Here is a 21400-nt window from a genome sequence, read left to right as displayed (position 1 = left end):
TTATGATTATCCTCCCCTATTTTCTGAAAGGGAATCATATGACCAATGGAGAAGTGCAGTAGTTATGTGGACTAAGGTGACTGCTTTAGGAAAGAGAAAACAAGGTATGGCATTAGCTCTTTCTTTACCAAATGGCAGTAAAATCCAAAACAAAGTGTTTTCTGAGCTGGAGTTGGAAGAGTTAGACTCAGAAGAAGTCTTCTGAAGCTAGACTCAGCTTCAGTGCTTGAAGCGACACATGACATGGAAGAGTCAGAAGAGGAAAAAGATAGTGACCAGAAAGAAGGCATTGTCCTATTAATAAGCTGTTTTACGCCAGTAATGAGGGTGTAGGTTGCAGAATCTTTTAACTGTGCTGTATTGGACAGTGGCTGCATATCTACTGTGTGTGGGATTGACTGGTTAAAATGTTATCTGGACTTATTGGATGCTGAAAATCGTAACAAGGTTAAGGAATTGAAAAGTTCCACAAGTTTCAGGTTTGGGGATGATAATACTCTGAAGTCGCTGAAAAGAGAGGTGATCCCTTGCAATATTGCTGGAGTGAATCATTTTATTAGCACGGATGTTGTATCAAGTGAGATACCTTTGCTTCTGAGCAGACCGTCGATGAAGAAAGCACACATGAAGCTGGATATGGAACAGGAAAAGGCAACAGTTTTTGGAAAGACGGTGGACTTACAATTTACACAGTCGGGACATTATTGTATTCCATTATTGACAAATAATGTTTCAAGTAGAGTGGTTAAGGATGTATTAATGACAGTTGATAATGCGACTTTAGCTGGTAAAAAGCTTATTGTAGTAAAACTGCATAGGCAATTTGCACATCCGTCTCCTCGGAGGCTGAAAAATTAATTAAAGGATGCAGGGGTACGGGATGATGACTATTCTAAGCTGATAGAACAGGTTAGTGATCGCTGTGAAGTTTGCAGGAAGTACAGAAGGACATCAGCACGACCGATAGTAACCCTACCTTTGGCCAGGGATTTTAGTGACATTGTGGCCATGGACCTTAAGATCTGGGATAAAGCAAATAATATATTTATTTTGCATTTTGTAGATTTAGCAACCAGATTTAGTCAATCAACGATTGTACGAAGTAAAGAAATGAGAATAATTCTGGACAAAATTGTGGAAAAATGATCGGGACAGGAATGGGTCCACCAGCAAAATTCTTTACGGACAATGGGGGAGAATTTGCTAATGATGAGTTTAGGGATATGTGTGAAAACATGAATATCAGAGTTAGGAACACGGCTGCCGAAAGCCCGTTTAGTAATGGTGTCTGCAAAAGAAATCATGCTGTTATCGATGATATGCTTTGGAAAATTTTGGGAGATCGACCAAACTGCACACTAAATTCAGCTTTAGCATGGCCGGTACATGCAAAGAATTCATTGCAGATGGTTGGGGGCTATAGTCCTTATCAATTAGTGTTTGGTAGAAATCCTAAAATTCCCTCCATTTTGGATGACCAGCCTCCAGCTTGGGAAGGGACTACAATTAGCTCAGGTTTTGCTGAACATTTAAACGCGTTACATAGCAGTAGAAAAGCTTTTTTGGAAGCAGAAGTCTCTGAAAGAATTCGCAGAGCTTTAAGACATAATGTACAGCCATCAGATGTCGTTTTTCAACAAGGAGAAATGGTATATTATAAGAGAGAGAATTCTAATGAATGGAAAGGCCTAGGGAAGATCATAGGCATAGATGGCAAAACATTTATTTTGCAACATGGTAATCAAACTGTTAGGGTACATTCATCAAGGATAATGGGTACCGATTACAAATTTAGACAGAGCAGACAGACAAGACGAGGAACCAGAGTCATCTGGTACACATGTGTTACAGAACTATGAGGCCCAGTTAACTGATATAGACAGGGTTTCTGTAGAGGAACACGACACTTCTGATAAATTAGATCAGGCCATTTTTCCGAAAGGGCAACTGCCAAAGGTTGGTACAAAAGTGACATACTTGCCTGAAGGGTCTAGTCAATGGAAGGAAGCAACTGTTATTAGTAGAGCAGGGAAGGCCACTGGAAAGCATAAACATTGGTTGAATGTACAGCATTCAGGGGAGGAAGTTAAGACAATGGATTGGGAAAACAAAGTTCAAAAATGGAGGCCACAGAAACGCAGTGCTAGTTCAGATAGTACATCGGATAGTGAACAGGTTCACAGGAAAAGGTAGAGAACTATTGAAAGGACATCCCGCTACAGAAGAGAAAGATCAAGCAGTAGCAGTACAGAACGAGATACCAGGCAGGAAAGGGGACGTAGTTTATCAAGATCTTGGAACAGGAGTAAGACTACGAATACTAACAGAAGTAGAAGCCCACATGCACGTGAGATTTTGGTGGCTTCAAATAAATTAGATGAAAAAGTTATCAAAGATGCTAAACAGCAAGAATTGCATATTTGGAGTGAATTTGGGGTATACACGGAAGTACCGGATAGGGGACAAAAAGCTCTATCCCACAGATGGATTTGTACAGAAAAGGTTCTTCCAGGTGGAACTTATAAGGCAACGGCCAGGCTTGTGGCAAGGGGATTTGAAGAAAACTTAGACGATCAGGACTTAAGGGTAGATTCACCTACAGCAGGAAAGGTTATTTTAAAGATCATCTTGGCTCTATTAGCCACAAAGGCATGGGACTGCAAATCTGCAGAAAAATCTATAAAAGCTGCCTTTTTGCAGGGGCATCAGCTCCAGAGAGACATTTTTCTCCGTCCTCCTAAAGAAGCAGGTAACACAGAAGGGGTACTGGAGGAAGTTGAACAAATGTGTATATAGATTAAATGATGCATGTAGAGTGTGGTACTTTTCGGTGAGGTCAGTCTTGTTAAAGTTAGGCTGTTGACAGTTGAAAGCAGATCCTGCAATGTTTTACTGGCACTATAAAGGAAATCTTGCTGGCATCTTCATGGTGCATGTCGATGATTTTTTGTGGGGTGGGACTAGTGATTCTGAAGCTATTGTAATCTCTGGTTTGAGGAAAGAATTCAGGGTTGGAAGTCAGGCTTCCGGTGCATTTAAATATATTAGTTTGGAGATCGGACAGACTCAGTTAGGGGCAACTTTATGTCAGCAATCTTACTTGGAAAGCATCAGTCCAATAGCAATTAGTCGTGGCCGGGTTTCACAAAAAGACGCAATGGTTTCGAAGATTAAAAAAGAGCAACTGCGAAGTTTAATTGGGCTACTGAACTGGTTAGGAAGACAGACTAGACCGGACGTGAGTTTTGATGTTTTAGAGTTGAGTACAAAGGTGAATGATCCCAGTGGAAGACATAATAAGAGCAAATAAAGTGTTGGCCAAACTAAAAATGCAGGAGTGTGTTTTGAAGTTCCCTGTTTTAGGTGATCCTAGGCATTTGAAACTCATAGTTTATAGTGATGCGTCCTATGCAAATTTATGTGATGGAGTTTCAAGCGCAGGAGGTTTTATAATTTTTCTTTTGGGGAACAATGGTAAATGTTGCCCTCTTGTGTGGGAAACAAAGACAATAAGGAGAGTGGTCAAAAGCACTTTGGCTGCTGAGACATTAAGCTTAGTGGAAGCGGTGGATATGGCCTTTTATATAAGTCAAATATTGACAGACATTTTGGGATTAGAGGATTTAAGTAATATACCTATTGACTGTCACATTGACAATAAATCTCTGTGGGAAAATGTGCACTCTACAAAAAGTGTCAATGAAAAGAGGTTACGGATAGACATCGCAAGTTTGAAGCAGATGTTGGACAGAGGGGAAATAACAAAAATTAAATGGGTTGACAGTAGCTATCAACTGTCAGACTGTTTCACGAAAAGAGGGGCTAGTTCACAGAAACTTTTAGATATCGTGAATGAAGGAGGCCGGTTTCTGTGAATTTTTTTTTCTTCTACTTAAAAAAAAAAAAGGGGGGGAATCAGGTGTGTGTTTTAGTTTCTTGAAATTTTGTTTTTACCTAATTGTTTTTTTTTCTCCAAGGAAGGGAAGACTGTTAAGTAATGGTTTAAGAGACATTGCAATTAGTTGTCTCATTTATGTTAACATAAATGAGACAATCATTGAACACTTAACATAAATGAGACAATCATTGAACACTTAAGTGTTCAATGATTGACACTGATATGTAAAGGGGCTTCAGGTGGACTCTGTAGCTTGTGATGATCTGTAGAGTTCTGTGCAGAGTGAGTTTGAACCATTAACGGTGTGTTGGTGAAAAAGGAGCTGAACTCTTGCCTCTTCATACCACAGCATCTAGTACATGTTAACACCATGTGTGGAAAAGAACTCCCTGATTTCACTCCAGATGTACGATTATCACCCCCACCTTGTTCTAGATTCTCCAACTAGAGGGAACAGTGTCTCTAAGTGCACCCGACCAAAAGCCCTGAAACCCCAAGCAGGGCTGATGGGCATCAGACGCCTGGAGATTTGGATCGTACCTCGAAGCAGAGCAGCTGGCAACCTTTGGCTGGTTCGGAGACAGCCCCAGCATCACCGAACTGGGAGCGGTCTCCTGCACAGGAGAGAGCGGCACGGTCTCCTTGGCCTGTTGCTTTCTCTCTTTACCGGTTTCCTTGTACTTCAGACTTGCCCGATGTTCTGCCAGCAACTCATCAAAGGCAAGCCGGCGCCCGGGCACACTCCTTCTCTGAGTCAGCGAGTGCGTCTAACACAGAAAAGAGAGAGAGAGACGAAAGTTTAACATCAGCCGATGCCAAGCAAAGAGATCAATCTGCATTCATAGAGCGCCTTTAAGGTAGCAAGACATCCCAAGGTGCTCCACAGGAGCATAAATGAAGACAAAATTTGACATGGAGCCAGAGAGAGAGATGTTAGGACAGGAGATTGGTCAAAGAGGGAGGTTTTAAGGATGCCTTAAAGGTGGCCGTGTGGAGTTTGCACATTCTCCTTGTGTTTGTGTGGGTCTCACACCCCACAACCCAAAAAGATATGCCGGGTAGGTGAACTGGCCACGCTAAATTACCCCTTAATTGGAAAACAAAAGAGAATTGGGTACTCCATATTTTTGAAAATGGATGCTTTAAAGGAAGATAGAGGTGGAGAGGTTAGAGAGGGAATTTAAATCTGGAATGTTCAAGAGGCCAGAATTGGGTGAGTGCAGATATTTTGAGACAACATGGTTCACCATCGAATCCCTACAGGATGCCATACAGCCCACCGAGTCTGCAGTGACCCTCTGAAAGCGCATCCTACCTAGGCCCACTCCCCTGCCCTATCCCTTTAACCCCACCTGACCTGTGCATTATTGGACTGTGGGAGGAAACAGGAGGAAACCCACGCAGACACGGGTAGAACATGCAAGCTCCACTCAGTCACGCAGGGCTGGAATTGAACCCATGTTTCTGGCGCTGTGAGGCAGCAGTGCTAACCACTCTGCTACCATGCTGTCCTGGGTCTCCAGCAGATCAGAGAAAGGGAGAGGCAAGGCCAAGGGAGGTTTCAAAACAAGAATCCGAATTTTAGACTCAAGTGAAGTATATCCATCAGAATGGACTAATTGGGCTTTTTTCTGTGTTGTATAAACTCTGTAATTTATGTTGCTAAACTAGTTGCACCCGAGTCAGAGGGTTCAAGTCTCAATCTAGATACTTCAGCACATAATCCAGAGGGAGCGCTTCACTGTAAGAGGGTCAGTATTGAGGGAGTGCTACGCTGTTAGAAGGTCAGTGCTGAGGGAGTCCTATGCTGTTTGGTCAGTACTGAAGGGCTGCTATGCAGTCAGAGGGTTGGTGTTGGGAGAGTGCTGCACTGTTGGAGGGTCTGTACTGAGGGAGTGCTGCACTGTCGGAGGGTCTGTACTGAGGGAGTGCTGCACTGTCAGAGGGTCTGTACTGAGGGAGTGCTGCACTGTCAGAGGGTCTGTACTGAGGGAGTGCTGCACTGTCAGAGGGTCTGTACTGAGGGAGTGCTGCACTGTTGGAGGGTCTGTACTGAGGGAGTGCTGCACTGTTGGAGGGTCAGTACTGAGGGAGTGCTGCACTGTCAGAGGGTCTGTACTGAGGGAGTGCTGCACTGTTGGAGGGACAGTACAGAAGGAGCGCTGCACTGTCAGAAGGTCAGTACAGAGAGAGCGCAGTACTGTCAGAAGGTCAGTACTGAGAGAGTGCTGCACTGTCAGAGGGTCTATACTGAGGGAGTGCAGCGCTGTTGGGAGGTCAGTACTGAGAGTGCAATATGTCAGAGAGTCAGCACTGAAGGAGTGCTGCACTTTCAGAGCTGCCAGACATCAATGAAACTTTAAATTGAGGACATCTGTGAATCATGTTGCAAAGAGGAGTAGAACGTTCACCCGGTGCCCTGGGAACAACATTCCTTCTTCCCACTATCACAAGCAAATACAGAATTATGGATCAGTCATCTCATTGTTTTTTGTGGGATACTTTTGCATGTAAATGGCTTCAGATTTACAACAACTGCATCCACACAGAAGTTCAGCGTATTTGAGCAGGTTGTGAGGAGCAGAAAGGTACCACGTGTGTTAGTGACCAGCCGGCATTTCCTGACACAGTAAATAAGAGAAAATCGGATGATGCTATACCCCTGTATCAATATATTACCATTTTACAAAACTGTTGTATCATTTTATTATTGGGGTGCCTGCTCTGTGCAAAAAGTGCAGGTTCACAGGACTCCAAATATGTAAGACCTTCATACTGTTTAAATTCTGTAGCTATTCTAATCTCAGATTCGGATGTTAGGAACAGGCCTGAATTTAATCCCTCCTGAATTGAAGGTTCATCCTTTTTGTTGCTCTGGAATAATGTACTTGCAGTGACAGAAGATGTGACAGAAAAACATTCCAAGCTGATGGGCAGGAAAAGACTATTGCCTCCATCAAGCCTCTTCACACCACAATGACCACAACATCCAGAATAAAGGTTTCTTCCCTCCTTCCCTTTTCAGGAGAGGCAAAAGGCCCAGGGCCAATAAGGGTAAGAAATACTACCCTCCGAAAGTGCAGCACTCCCTCAGTACTACCCTCCGACAGTACAGCACTCCCTCAGTACTGACCCTCTGAAAGTGCAGCGCCCCTCAGTACTACCCTCTGACAGTGCAGCACTCCCTCAGTACTGCCCTCCGACAGTGCAGCACTCCCTCAGTACTGACCCTCTGAAAGTGCAGCACTCCCTCAGTACTACCCTCCGACAGTACAGCACTCCCTCAGTACTGACCCTCTGAAAGTGCAGCACTCCCTCAGTACTACCCTCCAACAGTGCAGCACTCCCTCAGTACTGACCCTCTGAAAGTGCAGCGCCCCTCAGTACTACCCTCTGACAGTGCAGCACTCCCTCAGTCCTGCCCTCCGACAGTGCAGCACTCCCTCAGTACTGACCCTCTGACAGTGCAGCACTCCCTCAGTACTGTCCTCCGACAGTGCAGCACTCCCTCAGTACTGCCCTCCGACAGTGCAGCGTTCCTCAGTACTACCCCTACAAAAGTGCAACGTTTCTCCAGTACTACCCCGCCAACAGTGCAGCATTCCCTCAGTACTGCCCCTCCAACAATGCAGCACTTCCTCAGTACAGCGCCTCCGACAGAGCAGCACTCCCTCAGTACTGTCCCTCCGACAGAGCCGCACTCCCTCAGTACTGCCCCTCCTAAGTGCAGTATTCCCTCAGTAATGACCCTGCAGAAAAGCCATTTCTGACCACTCAGGTGATCAATGCTAATCCAGAAGATTACATGCACCAAGTGTTATCTATAAAAAGACAAAAAAGCTTTTATTTTCTTGAAATTACAGTGCTAACTCTTAAAATGGGTACCTCGTCTAGTCCTTTAAATTATTTTCCTTTATTTACAGTCAAAAATCTGGATGCCTTGACACTCTAAATCCAGAAACTGAGCCCCTGGAAACATTGGATTAGGTCCTTTTCCTGCATTTTACTTAAGGCAAAGTAAAAATAATAGCTGAGACAGGAGAGAGACAAATTACCTTACAAGTTAGCGAACGTGTGCAGTGTTTCTTGGTGTCTGGGTCCATGACTCCGCAGTGTTTATTGAGGTCACTTTCTTTCTCTGCTAACAGATGAGATAGAGGTTACGCCTTACGACAGCTGTTTCCTGCTAAAGGCCCTGAGACACCTCAGAACTCCCCCCCCCCCCCGCTCCACCCCCACCACCACCACAGCTCCTGTGCTACTGAACTGCACAGTAACTACATTTAATAGTGCCTTTAACGAGAATGATTATCAAACGTAAATTTGACATCGGGTCACTTGAAGAAGTATTGCAGGTGACCAAAAGCTTGGTCAAAGGTACGTTTTAAGGACCGTCTTAAAGGAGGAAAGAACAATAACACAGGGTGAGATACAGTGTAACGTCCCCTCCACATTATCTCCAGCAACCACTCCCAGGACAGGTACAGCATGGTGTTAGATACAGAGAGGCGGAGAGGTTAGGCAGGGAATTGTAGGACAGTTCCGACCCTATTCTCTGTTGGCTAGTCCCAAAGAGAACCACATCAGCCTGCTTCCTGGTCCTGCCTTTATCCATTGATCCACGCCAAAAGATGATTCTGCATGGAAATAGAACCCAGCTCAACTGTGACAACCCACGGGTAAGATATGCTCTTGTAGACCTTGATTCTTCCGGTTCTGCAGGTGAAGTACCTGACACAACTGGCCATTCTTTCAGCACTGGCCAAGACAGCTGATTTTCTGAAAGGCATTCGATCAGGTCCAATTCTGCACCCCCTCAACCAACACATGCTCATATCAGGAAAGGATTATTGGACAGCAATCAGGGGAATGTGCCCTAGTTTCCTTCCTGTCCTTAGAATGGATGCGAGTTGGGGATTGCCACTGCATCATCCCATTACTGCCATTCAAACTAAAGTCAGGTAACTCCATGCAAGCCAGATGTGAAACACCTTCTTCGTACAGAATGATACGCACACCCATCAGCAAACAATCGTTTGATACCAGAAGAGAAGAAACACTTGAAACCACAATATTTCCTTTTTGAGAAAGAGACAAGGATTTCACATAGAATGCTGAAGTTTCTTTATGGAGAGGCCCTCACACATACCTGGAATGTTTTACTTTTTTTTGAGATGGAGATGTTTGAAATGTGATCGACAATGGAAATATCCCAACTATGCAGAGAGGTCAAAGGTGAGAGTTCACTGTATGCACACAAATTTGAGCTACCACATTCCCCACTTTTCTCCCAATTTCTCCTCCTGCTCCCCGCTTAGTGTGCTTGCTTATATTTCAACTTTTTAAATTACATGAATTTTGTGTTAATGAAAGAAGCATTTCCTTGAGTTACAGAATGGGTTTGATGGAGAGTAAAGCCCCCTCTACACTGTCCCCAGCAAACACTTCCAGGGCAGGTACAGCATGGGGTTAGATACACAGTAAAGCCCCCTCCACACTGTCCCCATCAAACACTCCCAGTACAGGTACAGCACAGGGTTAGATACAGAGTAAAGCTCCCTCTACACTGTCCCCATCAAACAGTCCCAGTACAGGTACAGCACGGGGTTAGATACAGAGTAAAGCTCCCTCTACACTGTCCCCATCAAACAGTCCCAGTACAGGTACAGCACTGGGTTAGATACACAGTAAAGCCCCCTCCACACTGTCCCCATTAAACAGTCCCAGTACAGGTATGGCAATGGGTTAGATACAGAGTAAAGCTCCCTCTACACTGTCCCCATCAAACACTCTCAGGACAGGTACTGCACGGGGTTAGACACGGAGTAACACTCTCTCTACACTGTCCCCATCAAACACTCCCAGGACAGATACAGCATGTGGTTAGATACAGAGTAAACCTCACTCCACACTGTTATCATCAAACACTCCAAGACAGATACAGCACAGGGTTTGATGTAGAGTAAAGCTCCCTCTACACTGCTCCATTCCTAGTTAGTGAACATTACTGATCTAAGTCCTGAAAATGCAATAAATTATTCAAATCAGTTTTAAATATAACAAACGAGTGCCCATCTCCTGTCTCCCTCTTTCCACCATTTAACCCTCACAAGATTTTATGATAACTGTAAAACTCACCCATTGTTCTTCTGTGAATTTTATGGTTGTTTCTCCTGTTACTAAGTGTCGGCTCCTCCAGCACAGGTGACCTCCCCCTTTTACCGTTCTGAATCACCGCAGCCGGCAGTAGAGGATCGGCCGCCTTTGGGATTGCACTCGCTGTCATAGTCTTTGACGTGGGATCAAGGGCAGGTGCCGAAGTGGGTTTGGAAGATGGCAAGGTGGGATCGGGAGGGGACAGGGAGACGGCAGGGAGCTTGGAGCTCAGTTTGATGCAGGAGCTGTCCACCTTTCTGAGAGTTGGGATCTTTTCCAGGTTCACCACAGGAACAAACAAGCTTGAGAGGAAGAAAAACATAAAATTTGATAAATAAATTCCAGGCACTTGGTTAAATCCAAACTCACTCCAAGTGAGCCTCCACAGCAAGTACCGGTACAGGTATCCGTCCAGATGGGACACTGCAGCACAACTCAATCCGTGCTTCGCTCAACATCCACACACACGCGGTTTCCAGCAAGATGCCCAAGAGGAATGGGATTGAAGGAGTATTTCGGAACCTGCAGCAAGAGCTCTCCCCGTTGCTTAGTGGGTATAGACACCAGCTGTGAAACTAGTCACACCAAGAAAACCTCAGGTCCAACCTGTGACTTACGCCCCAACATCAGACTGGTCCAGCGTGAACCTCAGATCAGGTTTAGGATCTAAGGGCAGCAAGGTGGCTGGTGAGGTCAGCACGGTAGGATAGTTGGGTAGCACGGTAGCACAGTGGATAGCACAATGGCTTCACTGCGAAGAAGACTGGACAGGCACCGGGCCTGACCGTGAGGCTCTTCACGGTCAAATAATCAGCCTGACATTGCCTCATGCATGAAGAATGGCCACTTATGTAAGATACCACCTGCAGCCATGAAACTGCACCCGAGAAATAGTGAATACCTTCAGAAGAGCACAGCGGTAAACTGGAGAGTAAAATTAAAACCACTCAGCATCACTGCACACATTTTGAGACTTTCTCATCAGTTACCTTAATATTAATGCTCCTTGGGGGGAAAAAAGAATCAACTGGGACCCCTATTCCCAATCAGCATCCAGTGAGTCTTGCTTGAAAGTTTGTGCCAATGACTATCAGGTTAATGTACAATGCTACCCACAGTCAAATAGCTAGATGATACTAACTGTCTGGAGCTGAGTACTAAACATTACCCCCATTGCGTGTGTGCTGATTCCATGAAAGAGCTCTCCTATCAGTCCTACTCCACTGTTCCTTCCCTTTAGTGCTTGCCTTTCCAATATTTGCTCAATTTCCTTTTGAAAGCTACTGCTGAATCTGCTTCCCCCCCCCACCCTTTTCCAAATCATGATTTGCTGCGTAAAATAATTTCTCTGGTTCTTCTGCCAACTCCCTTCAATCTGTGCCGGCTGGTTAATGGCCCTCCTGCCATTAGAGTCAGTTTATCCCCATCTACTCTATCACAACCCTTCATCATTTTGAACGCCTGTTTCAAATCTCTCCTTAACCTTCTCTGCTCGAAGGAGAACAATCCCAGCTGCTCCAGTCTCCCCATATTACTGACGGCCCACACCCCTAATTCTATAGTAACGGCCATCCCTTTAAATTAGAATTAAGATCTCTTTTTTCCTCTCTCTGCTTTATCACAGCCAAAAAGTAAATCGAATTACCACAGATTTTCTTTTGGTCCCATTGAAGGCACTTCTAACTGTAGCACCTTGTTACCAGGGCTCTGTAGCTTCTCTTTGGAGGAACTGGTGCCATGGTTAGAGGTAGCTGCAGTTTGGACACTGTTGTATCGCGATTTCTGTAGGACAATGGAGCTTGGGGAATTCAAGGCAGGAACCCTTCGTGCTGACAGTTTGTTCAGAGACCCATGTCTTCTCTCTGAAAAGAGTTCAAGTTATTGAGATGCTCAATTCAATGGCTTCACATAAAACACACAACATGTAATCCAAAGAATGAGAGTTCAAATCCCACCCATCCAGTTTGAAAATTGAGATGTAGCCGTGGCTTTGTGGGTAGCCATTCTCTCACTTCGCACACAGAAGGCTCTGGGTTCAGGACCCATTCCAAAGACTTGAGAGTATAAGCCAGGCTGACATTTAGTGTAACACTGAAGGGGCTGCTGTACTGTGGAGGTTCCATCTTTCACATAAGGCGTGAAATCAATAACCCGTCTTCCATCTCGAGTGGGCGGAAAAGATCCCACAGCATGATTTCAAAGAGCAGGAGGGCTCTCTTTGGTGGCCCCATCAACATCACAAAAACATGGGATCTCACTGTGCACAATTGGCTGCTGCGTTTTCTACATTACAGTGGGGAATACACTTCACTGACGATAAAGTGCTTTCGTAACTTTTGAGGTTGTGCAAGGCATTACAGAAATAGAGGCATCGGGACTTCCGGTGATGGCGGGCGGGAGGCAGGCGCACACTGGAGGGCTCCCGCTCGGAATAGGAATTTTGGAGTTTTAACGCCCGGTCCCGGGGGCAACGGAGGCTGAAAAGGCTGTAAGAAGGCACAGGGAGGAGAAATGTCCAAGTTTGGGGGAAAAACGGCCGTGAAAAAGGGGGTTAACGTTACTCCACCGGGGTGTGAAAAGGTCAGCGCAGGAACTGTAAGGAAAGCGGAGGCTGGAGCACCAGGGGAGGCCGCATCGCGGACAGCAGAAGAAATGACCAAAGTGATGGCTGTAGAACTTGAAAAACAGTTCACAAAACACATGGAAGCGATGAAGAAGGAGATAGGGGCGGTGTTGAAAGTGCTGGTGGAGGAGGCGATTGCCCCGGTGAGGGTGGCGGTATCAAGCGCAGCGGCGGAGGTGCAGGAGCAAGGCGAGACACTGAAGGAAGTAGAAGAGGCACCAGCGCAACACAGTGATCAACTCACCTCGATGGAGAAGGAGTTGCGGAGGGTGATAGAGATCAACAAGGCTCTGTGAGCCAAAATGGAAGACCTGGAAAACAGATCCAGGCGACAGAATCTGAGGATTGTGGGTCTACCCGAAGGGGTGGAAGTCCCGAGGCCGACAGAATAATTTGCCACGATGGGGGGGGGGGGGGGGAGAGAGGAGAGAGAGAGAGAGAGAGAGAGAGAGAGAGAGAGAGAGAGAGAGAGAGCCCTCCTGATATGAACTGGATCGGGCTCATCGGTCCTGGAGGCCTATAACCAAAGGCGAGTGAGCCGCCAAGAGTAGTAACTGTGCTTCCGTAGGTATAGTGTGAACGACAAGGTCCTGTGCTGGGCAAAGCAGAAGCGGGTGGTGCAGTCGGCTGGAGCTGGTATACGCATCTACCAGGACTTTACGGTGGAGCTGGCGAGGAGGCAGGCTGCCTTCAGCCGGGTGAAGAAGGCACTGTACATCAGCAAGTACAGTGCGGCATAGAATACCCAGCTAAGTTGAGAGAGACCTACAAATCCAAGGACTTTTATTTTGGGACAGCGGAAGCAACAGAGGAGTTTGCGAAGGCAGAAGGACTGTGGCAGAATTGAGAAACGGTCGTGTACTGATGTAACTTTATTTTTTCCCTTCGTGTTGGTTTATGTACTAAATGAGTCAACGTTGTATATATTTGGACAAGGGAAGAGATGGGACTTTCACTTGCAATGATGATCTTTGGGGCTTGGGTGTGTATGCGGGGGCTGTATGTTAAAGGGGATTTCTTGGTTTTCCTGGGACCGTGCAAGGGGGAAGGAGACCCGGGCGGGGTCCTCCACGCTGGCCGGTTTAAGCCGGCCAGTCAACGAAAGTGAGGTGGGGGGAGGGGCTGCAGCCATCGGAGCCTGGTAGAACAGGTTTCGGTGAGTCTAGCCGGGGTGAAAAGTTGGGGGAAGGAACCGAGGTTGGGGGAGGAGTTTCCAAGAGGCAGTGGAGGGGAGGAGTCTGGGAGGGGGGTGTCTACAATTCATGGGTGTCATTCACAGTACTCTTTTGGGGATTGGATGGCATGGAATATTGGGGAGGGGTTTGGATTATATATGTCAATGGTGACCATAGGTGATTCCTGATTCCTTTGTCTCTTTTTCTTTTTTTCCATCTTGGGAGGTTTTGTTTTATTTGATGCTTATATTGTCAGGCGAGTCGTTGTTTGGGGGTTGGTGGGAGGATGGGATCGTTGTTGTTTATAAGGGGATTGACATTGTATTCGTTACCATTTACTGTTTTTGAGGGGGGGTGTAAATTCTGAAGAAAATGTGAAAATGGCGAATAAAAATATTTATTAAAAAAAAGAAATAGAAGCATCGAATCCCAACAGTGCAGTAGGAGGCCATTCAGCCCATCGAGTCTGCACCGACCCATCAAAAAACCGCCAGTCAATGCAAATCTTCCTTCCAAAAAGAAAATCTGAAGATAAAATGCTGGTAGCCATAAAAGTGACCATAAAGTTGTTGGACTGTTGTTTAAAAACCCAATTCGTTTGTCAATGTTCTTTAGAGAAGGAAACCTTGGCTGAGCCTGTACATGTCAATGTGGGTGGTGCTTAACTGGCTCTGAAGTGGCCGAGTAAACCACTCAGTTCAACAAACACAACAACTTGCATTTATGTAGCACCCTACATAGGAAAACATCCCAAATTGCTTCACAGGAATGTCATCAAACAAAATTTGGCACATCAGGAGATATTAAGCCATGTCAAAAGCTTGTTAAAAGAGGCAAATTTTAAGGAGCATCTTAAAAGAAGAGAGGAGAAGGGTTTATGAAGGGAATGCCAGAGCTTTGAGCCTTGGAAATTGCAGGCACAGCCAGCGACGGTGAAGTGATAAGATCGGGAATATGTAGAGGCCAGAATTGGAGGCGTACAGAGTTGTTGAAGAGTTGTAGGGCTGCAGGAGGTCACAGAGATAGGGAACGATTTGAGCTCCAGGACAAGAATTTTAAACTCTAGGTGCTGCGGGCTGGGAACCAACGTAGGTGAGTGAGAGTACAGGCTGATGTGCAAGGGAACCTTGGTGTGAGTTAGGCCATGGGCAGCAGAGTTTTGTATGCACTCAAGTTTACAAAATGTGCCATGTGGGAGTCTGACTGGGAGTACATTAAAATAGTCATGTCTGGGGTCAACAGAAATGTGGGCAAGGATTTCAGCAACTGATGGGTTGAGGCAGAGGTGGAGATGGATAACAGTAAAGGTAAACAGTTGGAACAATACCAGTGCTTCACTGAATGGCTATTGCTGGTTAAATTGCAACAATAGCCCAGTTAGCATACAGCACTCTTGGCACTCTGTGGCTGTTTTATATTAGACAAAACCAAAACCAAACTGGACCTATTGCCGATCTTGTACCTATCCTGGGAGCGAGCCTTGATCATCCAGCCAGATTTCTCCACATTTGGGTCAAAACAACTTAAAAAAGAAACACTTTGAATGTTTTGGGTAACCAGAGTTGGAGAACTAAATACTTCAGCACTCAGGACAGAGTTAGATACAGAGTAAAGCTCCTTCTACAATACACTGTCCCAGCAAACTCTTCCAGAATAGGTACAGCACGGGGTTAGGTACAGAGTAAAGCTCCCTCTACACTGTCCCAGCAAACACTCCCAGGACAGGTTGAGCACAGGGTTAGATCGAGCAAAGCTCCCTCTAACTGTCCTCGTCAAACATTCCCAGGACAGACACAGCACGGGATTAGGTCCAGAGTAAAGCTCCCTCTAAACTGTCACCATCAAATACTCCCAGGACAAGTACAGCAGAAGGTTTGATACAGAGTAAAGCTCCTTCTACACGGTCCCCATTAAACACTCCCAGGACAGGTACAGCATGGGATTAGGTACAGAGTAAAGCTCCTTCTACACTGTCTCCATCAAACACACCCAGGACAGGTACAGCAAAGGTTAGATACAGAGTAAAGCTCCCTCTGCACCGTGCCCAAACACTCCCAGGACAGGTACAGCACAGGGTTAGATACAAAATAAAGCTCCTTCTACACTGTCCCCATCAAACACTCACAGAGCAGGCACAGCACGGGGTTAGGTACAGAGTAAAGCTCTCTCTACACTGTCCCCATTAAACACTCCCATGACAGGTACAGCACAGGGTTAGATACAAAATAAAGCTCCATCTACACTGTCCCCATCGAGCACTCCCAGGACAGTGCCTGGGCTAAGAAGGTGTGCTATAACAATGAACGGGATCGCTTCTCAGCCTTTTGGCTAAGATGAGCGTGAGGTCAGGTGTAATGCCTGGATCTAGTATGTCTCTCTTGTGGGGACCATGAATTGGATTCAATTTGAATTGGTCTTTGAAGCAGGCTAAGAGCTGAATTAGGGGTTTGCCCCTGTCCACACACTGAGCTCTGGCTTTGTAACTCTGATAAAGTAATTTAAAAAAACAATGAACGGAACATAAATTGAAAAGCGTAGCCTGTCTGCACAATGCATTTGCCCAAACAGCCCTCGACAGAGAATCCTGGACACAAATAATCTTTCTCAATCACAGGGCTTGTGTGAGGGAGGGCTGAAAAGCAAGTGAGTTTCAAAGATTGTTTTTCAGGCACATCAGACTCGCTGAGTGAGCAAACAAGTTTTTTCATTTAAAAAAGACCAAAAGACTGACACACAATATCACTTACCACAGTGCATCTGGAATGCCTGAGGTTTAACTACCTGTCCACACTGGTTACACACCACGAGGAAGAACTCATCATGGGCTGGACAGTGACCAAAGATTGGCATATCTGAAACAGAGGGGAAAACAGCAGGTACACACACTGACTGCGCACAAAGAAAACTGGGAGAGGGAGGTGGGGGAAAGAGGTATTCTGGTCTCAATAACTCTATCACACATTCCACCTGCCACCACCACTCCCAGCAAAATTGTGATGTTCAGATCATTCAGAAATACAAGTAACTGTGACTTGCTTCTTTCATTTATATCCAGCCCAGTCCCTTACCTTCTCTAATGAGCCTCATTGTTTCAAACTTCTTTCTCACATCCTTGCCACTATCTTCCGATTCTGTAGATCGAAAAACAGGAAATGCTCAAACGGTTACAATGCCTGGATGCAATCACCAAAAAACAAATTCACGCACCGTACTGTAACGAAAGGAAAAACCTGACCTCCTGTGCTAGCTCACCTTGTTCAGTAACCCTCCAGCCCCTCTGCAACATTCACCCATTGTTACATTAATCGTACAGCACAGTTGGCCATTTGGCATTGTGTCTGAGCAAGCTCTTTTGAATGTGTTATCCGATTCTTCCCACTCCCTCCGCTCTTTCCCCATATTCCTGTAAATTGTTCTTTTCAGCTATTTATCCAATTTCTTTTCAAAGTTTCCAATGAATCTGCTGCCCCTTTCAGGCAGGGAAGCCCCAATCATATCTTGTTCTATAAAATATTCTCAGTTCCTTTCTTCCGCCAATTATCTTACAATTGTTGTGTGGTTCATTCTATCAAAACCCCCCAAAGTTTTGAGAACTTCTGTTAATTAGGGGCTTTTCACAGCAACTTCATTGAAACCTTAACCTCCTCTGCTCCAAGGAGAACGGCTTCAGCTTCTCTAGTTTCTCTGCGTTACAGAAGTCCCTCATCCCCAGTACAACTCAAGTAAATCTCTTCTGTAATTTCTCTGTTGCCCAGACATGGACCTAATGCTCGAACTCAGGCCTAACCGGTGAATTTTGTTTCTGAGGAAGATACAGCCCCAAGAAAATAAGCTGAGAGCAGAGTCAGTTAAGAACAATTTGCATCCGTACAGCATCTTTAACTTGGTGAAACGCCCCAAAGAATTTCACAGGAATGCAATCAAATACCATTTGAAGCCAAGGCAAACAAGAAGATATTATTAAAAACAGAAAATGCTGGAAATACTCAGCGGGTCAGGCAGCATCTGTGGAGAAAGAACCTGAGTTTATCTGAAATAAATTTAGAGTACCCAATTTTTTTTTTCCAATTAAGGGACAATTTAACTTGGCCAATCCACTTAACCTGCACATCTTTGGGTTGTGGGGGTGAGACCCACGCAAACACGGGGAGAATGTGCAAACTCCACACAGGGACAGTAACCCGGGGCCGGTATCGAACCCGGGTCCTCAGCGCTGTGAGGCAGCAGTGCTAACCACTGTGCCGCCGTGCCACCCAGACAGAACCAGAGTTAATGACCTTTCATCAGAGCCGAGCTTCCAGTCTTACCTGTCATTTTAATTTCCAGTCTCACTCATTTCTACAGGCTTACACTGGTCCAAGTGCAGCTCATGCCAGCAACTCCGATGAGGCACTTTACACCCATCGAGACGCAATAATGATTTCAACCACTTCAGACCATAACCATGCCCCCATGCGTTTGGACGGGAGCTACTGGTGATGATCCTGTCCTACTTGGACCTTCTCCAGCCACATCAGATGAACCATTTGCCAGAACTGAAAAAAGTTAAAACTTTAAGAAAGTACAGAAAAAACAAAAGGGAAGGTCTGCGACAGAGTGCCGTCAAAAAACAGTGATTATGATCTGAAATGTTTGACCGCATTAGAGAATCTGTAAAGGTGTAAAGTACCTCATGAAAAGATGTGGTTCCGTTCTTTGAGCTTATGCTGACCCTCACTGGAATGATAATCGGAGATAGAGAGGTCAAAATGGGAGTGGGATGAAGAATTGAAAATGACTGCCGACTGGTGCCTTGGGTCCAGTTCTGACAAACAGTCAGCTGAGTGTTTCCAGCAGTTTTTACCTTCATTTCAGATTTCCAGCATTTGCAGTATTTTTGTTTCTGTGCCAAGGAGCCTGAAGTAGGACTTGAACCCACGGCCTGGCTCAGAGGCCAGAGTGTGATACCCACTTGAGCCACACCGGCACTAATGACCCGGAACTCACTGCTACCGGGGTGTTGGAAGCAGAGATGATTTCAAAAGGACGCTGGATGGGCACTTGGAACTTGCAGGGCCACGTGGGATATGGGGGATAAGGCCGACTGGATTTCTCCACAGAAAGCCAGCATAGACTCGTTGGGTCGAACAGCCTCCTTGCGTATTAGAAGCAAAAAACTGCAGATGCTGGAAATCTGAAATAAAACAGAAAATTTTGGATAAACGCAGCATACCTGGCTGTACCTGTGGAGAGAGAAACAGAGTTTCTCTGTGCTACGACCAAGTGCCGTTTAGCAGATTGGGGGGGGGGGGGGGGGGGGGCATGCTCTGTGCAGGGTGGTATCCTGACTCTCCTGATGCACTGCCAACCTAGCTCCCTGGCAGTGGCACCATGACAATTCTAGGGTACCAAGTGTCACTGCCAGCCTGACAATGCCAAGGTTACAGGGTGGCATCTTGTCTATGCCAGGGATTGGGCCCGGGGGTGCCCTGTCCTTATGAGGTGGGGTTTGGGGGGCTCGAGGGCCCCCTAATTGATAAGTTGGAGCATTAGGGGAGAGGTCCGAGGCTGTGGTGGGGAGGCCATGCCCCCCTCATAAAAAATGGGGCTGGTTTAGCACACCGAGCTAAATAGCTGGCTTGTAATGCAGAACAAGGCAGCAGTGCAGGTTCAATTCCCGTACCAGCCTCCCCGAACAGGCGCCGGAATGTGGCGACTCGGGGCATTTCACAGTAACTTCATTGAAGCTTACTTGTGACAATAAGCAATTATGATAGGGCAGCACAAGTGGTTAGCACTGTGGCTTCACAGCGCCAGGGTCCCAGTTCGATTCCCTGCTGGGTCGCTGTCTGTGCGGAGTCTGCACGTTCTCCCCGTGTCTCCATGGGTTTCCTCCGCATGCTCCGGTTTCCCCCCACAGTCCAAAGACGTGCAGGTTAGGTGGATTGGCCATAATAAAGTGCCCTTAGTTACCAAAAAGGTTAGATGGGGTTATTGGGTTATGGTGATAGCGTGGAAGTGAGGGCTTAAGTGAGCTGGTGCAGACTCGATGGGCGAAATGGTCTCCTTCTGCACTGTATGTTCTAAAACAAAAAGAGTTAACATTTCAAATCCATATGACTCTTCTTCATTGTGTCCTGTAATGACTATGTTAGGTATTAAGACAATACAGCTAATTGCTAGATCCTGGCAGGAGCCTAGATGTCTTCCCTTAACTGATGGGCACTCAGACCCAGCAGGAGCAGAGTTGCCAATTTGGAGGAGTGAGTACGAGGACCTGTTGTACAGATACCAGTATAAAACCTTGACCCTTGGACCAAGCAGGAGCCCCAGTGCCAGTCTGAAGTTGTCGGCACTAGGGCCCAGCGGGAACCCAGAGGCCACATTGGATAAGTGCACAACAGGACCCAGCAGGAGCCCAGATGCCAGTTTGGAACAGTGAGCATTAGGACCCAGCAGGATCCCAGATCAGTACAGCAGGCATTAGGACCCAGAAGGAGCCCAGATGCCAGTCTGGAAAGTGGGCAATAGGACCCTGCAGTAGTCCAGATGCAGGTATGGAATAGTGAGCACTAGGTCCGAGCAGGAGCCCAGGGGCCAGTCTAGAGTAATGGACGTTAGGACCCAATGATAACAAAGATACCATATGAAGCATGGGTATAAGGACCCAGCAGGAGCTCAGGTGCAGTGTGAAGCATAAGCATGAGGACCCAGATGACAGTCTGGAGTACTGGGCATTGGGATCCAACAGGAGCCCAGATGCCAAAAGAAACGGTGGGCACTAGGACCCAGGAACCCAGATGCCAAAAGTGAGGTGGGCACTAGGACCCAGCGGGACTCCAGATACTGAACTGATGGGCGCTAGGACCCGGCGGCCGCTGTCTGTGAGGGAGGAGGTCGGTCGCAGGTTGTCCGTTTAAACCATTTCAAGGCACTCGCAGCCAAACCGTTAAAGGCCCCGCGACCTCCCCGGAGCCGGGCGAGCGCTTCCCCCGGACACCGCAAACACTCACCGTCCGACAGCCGCAGCACCTCGGCCCGCTCGATCCACTTGCTCCAGGACTGGCCCACGAACGACTCGGGACTCGGGAGCCTGCGCTCCGAGGCCGCCATCATCACACCGCGCGCTCCCGAGCCGCCATCACCGCGCGCGCGCCTGCCCGCCCGGCACGCTGCGTCTCCAACGCGTCACTGAGCGGGGGGGAGGAGCCTGTGCAGCTCCTCCTCCCAGCCGCCAGAGGGAGTCGGAGACCTGTGCAGCTCCTCCTCCCGGCCGCCAGAGGGAGACCGGAGGTTGCACTGCAGGAAGCGTAGACGAGCAGCAGGGGGCGAGCCAGCAGTCTGGAGCCAGCCCAATGTATTAACTAATCTGTAATCTTTATACTGCATTAACCAACCAGCGCAGTGCATTAACCAGTCTGTAATCTTTATACTGCATTAACCAATCAGCGCAGTGTATTAACCAGTCTGTAATCTTTATACTGCATTAACCAACCTGCGATCAGCACAGTGTATTAATTAGTCTGTAATATACACACTGCATTAACTAATCTGCAACCAGCGCAGTGC

General features: G+C 46.7%; 1 protein-coding gene across 1 annotated transcript in view; it reads right to left on the bottom strand.

The window, feature by feature from the left end:
• The window catches only part of LOC119978279 (ataxin-7-like protein 1), a 38980-nt gene extending 18007 nt beyond the window's left edge, over nt 1-20973 (bottom strand). The window contains 8 exon segments of the mRNA XM_038819778.1: nt 4439-4665; nt 7954-8036; nt 10037-10356; nt 11700-11916; nt 16600-16704; nt 16921-16983; nt 20845-20952; nt 20955-20973. Of these exon segments, the coding sequence (XP_038675706.1) occupies nt 4439-4665; nt 7954-8036; nt 10037-10356; nt 11700-11916; nt 16600-16704; nt 16921-16983; nt 20845-20952; nt 20955-20973 (1142 nt within the window).
• Between the last annotated feature and the right edge of the window lie 427 nt (nt 20974-21400).

Source organism: Scyliorhinus canicula, chromosome 15 (genome assembly GCF_902713615.1).
Source record: "Scyliorhinus canicula chromosome 15, sScyCan1.1, whole genome shotgun sequence".
Taxonomy (NCBI): domain Eukaryota; kingdom Metazoa; phylum Chordata; class Chondrichthyes; order Carcharhiniformes; family Scyliorhinidae; genus Scyliorhinus; species Scyliorhinus canicula.
Note: the sequence above shows the minus strand (reverse complement) of the source record. Positions and strands in the feature narration are given on the sequence as shown.